Genomic DNA, 10,000 nt, shown 5'->3' with positions numbered 1-10,000 from the left:
ACATATTTCTCTGCAGGAACGTTTACAGCCGAAAATGAAGCTCTGGATACGATTACAAGCTTGATTTTCATATAAATGTTTATTGCAGAGGAGGTATCTTTTATGTACATGCTATCACAATATAACACAATATAAATCTACCAAATATTCCCATATATTGATGCTATAAGCTTGTCATAGAGCAATATTTATAACAAGCACATAATACAGTGGGTTAGGGACGTTAGCACTCACTATACAACTTGTAACAGTCCATAAAAGATCGTTTTTTTTTCTTTTTTGTTCTATCAAGGGCAGTGAAACATCGGTCCTACTAATTTCTTGAATTCATGCAGAAGCCACAAGAGCAAGATTTACAACGTTACAGCATTGTATAGTAGTAGTAGTAGTAGCAGTAGTATTAGTTGTATTTGCCATCGGGTGACTTGGTTTGGTCACAATAGACGTCAGGTTTAAAGGAAAGAAGCTAGCCAATGTAACGCACCACCGTAAAGATCCCATCGGTGCACAGAGAGCTACAGAGGTGACCCCGGCTCACCTGTGAAAGGGAAATAGGCCTACAGGTACAGGACGCAGTATTGTCAATGTCACAATGATGTTATTTTCCCCCACCTGTCTTCTGACGAGAGGTCAGTCCAGAGGACTATAGCCAACCGTGTGTGTGGGGAACTGGCATAAGTGTTTGGTTGAGCCTGAGCCTACAACTATACGGCCATATTTGCACAAAACCGAGGAACAGGTACAACATTTCAATGTGACGTGATACCAAGCAACCAATCAGTCCCTCTCGTCAGAATACAGGTGGGGATAAATGAAGATGGTACAATAACAATGGTCACCATTTGCACACTGGTTCACTGAGTCATTGATGTTTGTGCTAAAATACACTGAAACAGACAGTAGGACACTGTTTATGTATACACACTTTAACACACACAGACCGATGGAGGGACTAAACAGAGTAATGCTACAGCTAGCACACGATCGGAAGATATGCTAGTATAAGATCAGATCCACTTTTACGTATCTTGCAGTGTAACGGTGGGCTGTTGCAGTGTTGTGTTGCAGTCTAATATATCTGTGATCGAGTTTCCGTTAAACTCTGTACGTCTCTGATCTGTAAACCTCATGGGCCCAAAGTGCAGAACCTAAAGTGTAAATCGTCGAGCGTCTTTGACTCAATATGTCCCATCACATTTCTTGTCCGGCTGTATTTTATGGTGTAATGTAGACTGAGTTTGTGTTTAACATGTCCAATAGACACGCCCACCAAGCACTGGAAAATATGCTATGGAAACGCTCTTATTTTGGAAAGAACCCCAGATATATGTTGATGTGTTTATGCTCGTTTGAGGCAGAATTTGTAGGGAATTGAAAAATATGAAAAAAGTTTTTGCAACAAAGTGGTTAGAGTAGGAAATGAGTCTCAATTCAGGGTCGGCTGTGTTTTGTACCGTAGAAGTTACTGCAGTGGGCCTGTTTTCACTCTGTGTGCACAGCAATAGAGCAGAAGCCAATCAATGAAACGTTCTTTAAACAGTTTAACAGTTTAAAAAACTGCAAATTGAAAGGATATCTGTTTACGTCGACTTTAAGAAAATGTGACTTATATTGCTTGTGTTAGTCTCCGATAAGGACAGGACAGAAAGTCGTTCCGGAAAAAAATTGTTCTGTTTGATCCTCTTCATCGCTCAGGGCAGTAAGGTTCAACACGGCAGTGATTCCAACGCGTACGGTCGGCTTGTGTGATTGAAAAAATACAGACTTTGGTGTTTCCCCCATGACCACAACACCCGTGACACACGACACCCAACATCTGGATCATAAGCATCGGGTACATCAATCTCTCACACGCCGTTCATAAAGCAGGCGAGAGGTTTTTACAGTCAGATGTAGTTTTCTTATTGTATTGGTGTATCATCACAGAAACGCCCATAGAATACTATAAAGATCAGGCGCAAAAATGAGACGTAAGATTTTCGTTAAGTTGGTGCAAAGAAATGTATGAAGGACACGCCTGCCTTACATCAAACTGTCTCACTGACTTTCATCCCGACAAGCTTGAACATTTGGAAATCTTTGACAATAATTAGTACGTCACGTTCTTCTCTCAGGATACGACAGACGGAAACTCAATATTGGTACAAATTCTCGTTTTCATTTTATTCCTACGTGAACTCTCTGTAGACGGGAGATTATTCATAATATTTAGATGTTTGACATACAAAATACTACAAAGACCAAATCTTCAAAGTTTCCCTTCATTATTCATTGATATCCACATTGATAAGCCAAATGAAACGATCATTATTGTAATTGATCGGCTTGGCTTCCGTCGACTTTGTATTGAAATGGGGAAAAATCTTTGATGTGGCAAATTGTTGCATTTCACTAAATCAGTGAATAATAATAATAATCACATAAAAATAGAGACTAATTTAGGCTGTAGAGTCCTCAAACTCATATCACGTATCACTTCACTTACATTCAGCCTGTTCACTACCATGTTTACCTCATGCTCCAATCTTTGCACTGATAGCCGTATTGGCCGTTGTGTGTATTCAGGGTTTTGTTCAGATTTTTCCTTCATTCCTGACCTCGAGTTTTTCATAAATATTAAACGCATCTTATAGGAGCTTGACACGGAGGGTGTGAAGCTCTACAGCCCCAGAAGGTGAAAACAATTGATGGCATTGACCTCAACCTCAATGCCATCAAAAAGGGGCAACGGTCCTTGCATGACAGTTATCTAGTTTATACTTAACTAGATAATAATGCCTCTAAGTTAAGAGTGACGTGTTGCGTGGCGCCGGACTCCTATTGAGACGTGTAAATTATAATCTACTTCTACCGCATGCTTTTCTTTCACACGCTATGGGTAGCTTCTACAACAAAACATCACGTCCGCTCGCCGTGTGACGTCACATGACGGCCTTCAGAGACTACATGGGGAGTATAGCGTGCATGTAAACATAGTAAGTGAGAGATTGATGAGGGAAAGCAACAGCTAACGCACAGCAGAGAACTTGAGGATGTCATGAGTCTAGGCATGGCAGCGTTTACATAAATGCATGTTGCACATACACACACTTGGTGCAAGCCAACACAAACATCCATGCTAGATGCATAAACAAAGTCGGTGCAAACGGTTACCTTAGCATTTGGCTAGCCTTACGCGCTAACTTTACCAGCCATTTGGACAAACAATCACATTCTCCTGTCTCAAATAATTTGACTTCCCTGAATGAGCTTTTTCGGAAATAGGACTTTTAGGAAAGAGAGTGCTTCTGACGTTTACAAAAAAGAATCCAGACGAATTTAATTGCTTTAGTTGACAAACCAGAAGGGTCCAGCTGCTCTGTTACCTGCCTGTGCATGCTGTTTATAGAATTCAACATCACAAAAATCCTGAAGATGAAGCCGCTCGCTTGACCCCAGACGACACGAGACGGATAAAGACAACGCTAGTTAGTTAGGCACATACAGTACATCTCTGCAGACTTGGAAGTATTTGAATCTGCCGAGTATTTCAATTCAATTAATCTACAAAAACAACAAACAAATCTCAGCATTTCACAAGTCTAAGTTTGGTCAGTGTGATTTCATGCATGAGGTTGAAAGTAAAACGGTGAAAGGTACGATAAGAACGTAGCCTGTGCTCACTTCTGTATGCATGAGACTAAAGTGCTCTAGACCGATTACCTCCCAGTGCTTCTCCTCACACACTAAATGGACTTTATCGTCTTAACACAGACATCCTTCTTTGAAAATTGTACTATTTTCTTTGGCTTTTGCTCTTTTGTACTTTGACTTTTAAATCACTCCCACGAGGCGGCGGTGATGTAAACTTGGTCACAAGAAAATCCAGGTGAGGCCAAGATTATACTCGACGTAAACTATCCGTGTACTCGCACACACAGTTGCTATGCGTGACTGTAGCCACTAGGAGGCGATGGACGGTGCGCCTTCCATCAGCACTCGTTCTGTAGTTCTTGATTTTGGAATCCAAGATAAAAAAAACTATGATTTTGCTTGGACTGTATGTTTAAGAGAAAGAAGCTCATTACTTCAGTTTAACTACTGAAACATTGACAATGGAATACTGGGAATTTAAAGTCTCATTATAATTTGAATTCCAAAAGCAAAAACAAACAGACCATGCACCCTTCGGCCAATGTCAGGGCTGAAGTATCTTCCTTTGCAGCGATGCGACACCTGAAATCAGGCTCAGTTTTGCATAACAGTGTAAACAGAGTTGGTAGCATTCAGAGATATATTTGTATGTGTATCTCCACATATATACATGTGATGTTGTAGGTAATATATCTTGTTAATAAGCAACATTATATCTTGAGTACGTAAACAACCAACGCCTAGCACAGACGCATGTTAGCCTCCACACGTTTGCGTAGTCTACGTCAAGTATAATCCTGTCCTCAGCATTATTAATGTGGACTGGATACAGAACATGACAAATGCAGATTTTGAACATGATTGTGATGTTAAAAGATGGAATCAAAAGTTGCATAATTAGGCTAAGATTTATCTTCAGGATTTCTCAGGAATAATCTGGAATGTTCATCACGGTGTTTTGTTTTTGTACATTTTTCTTATTTTCAAAATCGGAACAAAACCTTGGAAAGGAAGGCAACTTGTGGGTCTTGATCAATTCTTTTTTCCAAGTCACCATGCTAATAATAAAAGGTAATATTGAACAATTTTAAAGTGAAAAAATGTATACAACAATAACTAGAACTTCAGCGGTCCATTCAGGTTGAAGGTCACGCCTTTTTGCTTGAGCTGCTCTCCTCAAAGTCCCACGGACAAACATCTGCCTTTTTTGCAGCTCCTCCTCCGTGAGGGTTTGGATTGCTCTGTTTCGTTCCAGAAGCACTTCTGTCTGCGCCTTTTTTATCGGACGACTCTTCAAAATCCCATGGACAGACTTCAGCCTTCTTCTCTTTGGCTGCTCCCACGTTTGCACTTTTCCATTTCTCTCCCGCCGACCCCTCCTGGCCACCCTCTGCATCCCAGGGACAAACCTCAGCCACTTTCTGCTGGCTTAAATGTTTCTCTGAAGATTTACTCTTGTCCTTTGCTTTTGTTCTGCTTTTCTCCACATCAGTGTCTTTTGATTTCTCTTTCTCAGCTTTCTCAGTTCTTGTGGAAGGCATGCCCTTCTTTTTCGAAGGGGATTCCTTGGTTTTAGGAATTTGCGAAGGAGCAAGGGTTCTCTCAGAATTTGGAGATACGGCAGTGTTGTCATAATCCCACGGACACACATCGACTTTAGAAGCTGCTGGCTGGAACGAGCTTCCTTCTTTGGACGGCTCTGTAAGGGCACTTCGCCCCTTCCCATCCGCTGAAGACAAGCCTTTCCTCTGCTTGGTATGATCGGGTGAACGAGTGGACTCTGTTGTCTTGTTTGTCTCTTCAAAGTCCCACGGACAAACCTCAACTCGATGTATCTTAGAGGTCTCGGCAGGAGCAGGAAGCTGTGGGCTCTTAGCAGAATGACTCGTCTGATTGGATGTTTGTGGCTTCGAGCCCTCCACTTCACCTCCATCCTCCCACGGACATACATCGGCTCGGTGAGCAGCCGCCCTCGAGGTGTCCTTTACAAGCCTAGAATTTGAGGAGAACTGATCGGAGGCCTTCTGCTTTTGCTGTTGAGGTTTACTCGCCTTGGTGCCACTTCCGTGAACTGTCGTAGTTTCCTTCGGTGCAATGGATACGTGCTTCTGGACCTTGTTTTCAGACGGAGTTGGTAGATCTTCCACTTCCCAGGGACACACCTCCGAGAGATCATAGAGATCTTTGCCCGTGGCTGGGTCAGGACAGATGGATGGTTGACTCCCGCTCACCTGCTGCTTCACGATGATTCCTTTCGCTGAAGTTTGTTTGTACTCAACTGACTGACTGACGATCATCTTGGGCTGACATTCATTCTCGGACTCTTTGCTCTTTGGCTGACTCTTCTTATTGCTCTCCTCTGTATTCTGGGTTTTTCCTGTCAAGCCCAAAGTCTTCTCTTTGGCACTGGCAATCACACTGAGGGACTTCTGCAGCATGGAAGCTCTGTGATGGATCGGTTTCTTGTCTGCACTGAGGTTATGGGCACTGGCTGACTTGCAGACTAAAGGAACCGACTCAGTGGATTCGCTGGGGGCATCGATGTTCTCATTGGACTTCCTCTTGACCAGCTTCTTGCCCATCAGGGTATCTAGAAGGGACCCTTCAGCTGCAGTCACCTCCATCTTGTCTGTTGCCGAGCTGTTAGAGTCTTCGCTCTGGTCGCGGACATGGTCATAGCTGCTGTGAGACTTCTTCAGGGAGAAAACCTTGTTCTTCAGCGTTTCCTCCTTCACTGGCTTTCCTGGGTGAGTCTGATCGAAGGGGTTCTTCTTCAACATGCAGATGCTGTTCCGATTGCTCCCGTGCTCTCCCGCTTCCTTGTCTTCGCGGCTGCACTGGCGGTGCACAGATTCAGGGATCTCAGTGATGCGCCTCATCAGTGAGCGACCCAGGCCCTTCTTAGAGCTACGCTTCTTCTGGAGATGAGGGTTGTTTGCCAGCATCTTCTTCCTCTTGTAAATCTCTAACTGGGAGTAGAGTTTCTTTAGCTCCTCCTGCCAAACAAGAACAGAGAGGAATGACAAAGGTGAAGTGGTCACTGAGCTGTTTAGACCAAATAACGACTTCTATGGGTTTCAAAAAGGGATTTCTAACCAAAAACATGGTGTTACAAACAAGCACACGTTCTACTTCACAGAACACAGTACAAGTCCATTGCACGTGACTACAAATGCACTACAGTATATCACATGCGTGGTGACAGGAAAGGAAAGACAGCAGACAGTGTTGAATAAAGGAAATTGAGTGTGATTTGATGTTAGGTCTGAAACAGCCTCTAAGCTTGGGTCCTGAATTGATTCTCTTTCTGTCTGTAAGCCCATGGAGATGCTGTAAAATGCTCTCAGGCAGCAGGACATCATCAGATATTATCACTCCCCCTGGTAAAGAGGCTTGGAATAGACCAAAGTGTCCAAATCTTTAGTAGAGAGACTTCTTCAGCTCTAACAGACAAACAGAAACCTCTGCTCAGCTCACGTTGGTACGTTTTTCCCAAAGACTGTCGCAAGATCTTACGCCACAGCCATTAATAGAACTGAGATGGCCCATTTCCTCTGGTGTCTGCAATACAAAACTGCCATGGCTCAGTATTTATGCTGTGGTCAGACGATTCAAAAGGTATCACCAGGTTAAATGGCAAAAGGTCAAGGTGAAGAGAAACGCCGCCCACCCGAATGTCCTCGGGATCCAGACTGTGCTCGCTCCACGCAGAGGTTATGCTGCTGTTGAGGTACGACCCAGAACGACCCATGTCCAGCTCATCCTCGTAGGCCTCCGAGGCTATATCGTCTCTCATATGGGTGCCAGCAAACAAGAACTGGTGGGAAGGAGGCAAAGAACAGACTGGGGGTGTAACGATGCATCTTTAAGGCAGTTCACTGGTTAGAGCTGAGCTCCACTGGCTCTGCTCTAACATTCACAGCAGATTATACAGAGCTTCTACTGGTATACAAGCTTTAAATGGTCCAAGCAACAGACACTGCAAAATCTCTGCTGCCCTTTGAGCCATTCCTTTGTTTATTTGGATCATCTGATGGCCTGAGGCGGCCGTTTGTCTGCACTTTATTCTACATATTCAATAGAGACAGCTGCTGTGAAGTCAATCCACACGTGATGTGGAACATGAGGCAGTGAGCTACCTTGGGGATGAGCAGTAAGCCCAGAGTGACCGTTACAGTTAAGTGGGTGTGAGTGAAGAAGAGGAGCAGCATCCAGTCTGGATGAAGCTCAGGAGCCAGAGTGAATCTGAAATAGAGGAAGAGGAAAATGAGACAGAGAGAAGAGACAGAGAGGAATCGTTTTAGGGTTAAAGGTCAGAGGTGAACTTATTAGTGTGTAACTAAGCGTCTCTCTTCATGTAGAGGAGCTTTAGAGGTTCTAACATGTGATCATGTATCCATAAGGGTCCATCAGAGACCTGCAGACCTGAAGCGATGATGATTATTCTTATTACACACTCTGTTCTGTATATTGTTATAAATATTAATGTTTGTAGCATTGATGTCTCCATCCCAAACTTCTGAATGCGTCACTGTGGACTGTAGCACTGAATGAAGCTGTATCATATTCATGTTAGTGTGAGCAGAGGATGTGATCGGATGCAGATGGAGAGACGGAGACAGGACTTAACGTGTTTATTTTCAGACCAAATTGATTTATGCATCGTCTGTCTGGGCATCAATACTCACTTCTGCTTGGAGCGGCTTCATATAATTTTCCACTTAGGAAAAGCCTGCACCAGAACAGAAAGGATCCTTCTACTCCTCCTTCACACTGCAGGCCCGTGACCTTGATACGGACGCAACTTTCAGACCGTTTGTACATCGGGCACCATACAACGAGACGTACCAAACATACGTGACAAAGCTCATCTGGGATCAGTGTTTCCTCTAAACGTGCTTGTGAAATCACGCTCAGCACAGCTGTGAGGAGCGACGGCTTGAAATGGTGTGTGTGTGTTCATGTGTGTTACCTGATGACATAAAATATGGCAGACAGGACGAGCTCGTTGTGAACGGCGATGGCCATGTAGCGGGGCTCGTGAAACGCCGACGGGACCGTCCTCACGGCGTAGCACAGGTACACAGCCCACAGCAGGAAGAGGAACTCGGCTGTAAAGCAGAGGAAACAGGAGTGAGCGAGACCTGACGAAGCCCGGCGAGGAAGGATCGCCGCGCCGCTGAGCAGACATGAAACAGCCCGGCGCTGCAGCAGAGGGTGAGAGAAACCGCCAGTTGGACCCGTTTGTGGACATTGCAACAGCGCAATCTCCATGGCAACCCCACGTAATGTTTCTGGGGAGCCAGCTCACTGCCATCACTTTGACCTTTATGGCCGCTGTCAGCTTGAAGCAAAGCGCCGTCAGCTGTGATGGAGTCTCAGCGCGTTCCTCAGGAACCTTGGCGAGCGTTACATGTAACCGCCCACTTATGGACGTGTTGTACATTACGTCATCGGCTACTATAGGATAGAGATCCATGATAACATGCAGAGGGTTCAAGGTCAAAGGTCAGATGTTAACATATGAGTCTGTAACTAAGCTTGTGTCTTCATGTAGAGGAGCTTTAGAGGCTCTCACACCTGATCATGGATCCATCAGGGTCCATCAGAGACCTACAGGGGGCTTACCGACAGCCATCATGTAGTCCCAGCGGTCCAGCAGGCACATGCTGAACTGCAGCCCGTCGGGCGTGTAGCCAACATCGATCAGAGCCAAAATCCTGTCCGGGTTCTGGCAGACAGCAGACGTCCAAGCCACCAGGAACCAGGAGACGATGAGCAGGATGATGCCCAGCAGACGCAGCACACGCCAGCTGGTCATGTAGGGGATCCTCTGCGCCGTACGGGACAGGAAGACCTTCAGCACCCTGTGGTGGACCAAGACAAGCTCGCTATGACCACGGCGCCAACATCACTGGATGAATCACTGGACATCACAACCCAAGGTCATCACTAAGACCTCAATATGCTTCATACAGAGGTTGGCAGACACAAAATGCAGTTTAAGTCACAGCCAACATATCCACAAACACACACACACACACACACACACACACAGACACACACACAGACACGCACATGCACATTTCATTTAAAGTTATTTCTTCTCTACAGCAAAGATAGAAGTTCTGCCCTGCTCAATAAAAGCTCAACGTATCTCCTGGATTCACTCAGTGAACTGTGTGATGATGTAATGACGCCCTGGCACTTCCATGTTCATGACGTTTCAGGGTCAAAGGTCAGAGGTCAACATATCAGTCTGTATCTAAGCTTGTGTCTCCATGTAGAGGAGCTTTAGAGGCTCTAACACCTGATCATGGATCCATCAGGGTCCATCAGAGACCTGCAGACCTGAAGAGGAGGAGAA

The 10,000-nt window shown here is 44.8% G+C and overlaps 1 protein-coding gene across 4 annotated transcripts in view; it reads right to left on the bottom strand.

Annotated features, from left to right (window-relative positions):
- Positions 1-90: 90 nt before the first annotated feature.
- Positions 91-10,000, bottom strand: part of gpr158a (G protein-coupled receptor 158a) — a 34,016-nt gene continuing 24,106 nt past the window's right edge. For 3 of the 4 annotated variants that reach the window (XM_076140401.1, XM_076140402.1, XM_076140403.1), the window contains exons 8-12: positions 9,262-9,500; positions 8,606-8,744; positions 7,773-7,878; positions 7,304-7,450; positions 91-6,629 (exon numbers count right to left, since the gene is read on the bottom strand). In XM_076140401.1, the coding sequence (XP_075996516.1) occupies positions 4,782-6,629; positions 7,304-7,450; positions 7,773-7,878; positions 8,606-8,744; positions 9,262-9,500 (2,479 nt within the window). In that variant the 3' untranslated portion in view covers positions 91-4,781. Of the gene's footprint in view, positions 6,630-7,110; positions 7,195-7,303; positions 7,451-7,772; positions 7,879-8,605; positions 8,745-9,261; positions 9,501-10,000 lie in introns of all 4 variants that reach the window. The other variant, XM_076140400.1, reaches the window with a different exon arrangement.

The sequence above is a fragment of the Genypterus blacodes genome, unplaced genomic scaffold, assembly GCF_046128005.1.
Source record: "Genypterus blacodes isolate CSIRO-AG114 ecotype Tasmania unplaced genomic scaffold, CSIRO-AGI_Gbla_v1 ptg000589l_1, whole genome shotgun sequence".
Lineage (NCBI taxonomy): Eukaryota > Metazoa > Chordata > Actinopteri > Ophidiiformes > Ophidiidae > Genypterus > Genypterus blacodes.
This window is presented reverse-complemented; position numbering and strand designations above follow the sequence as displayed.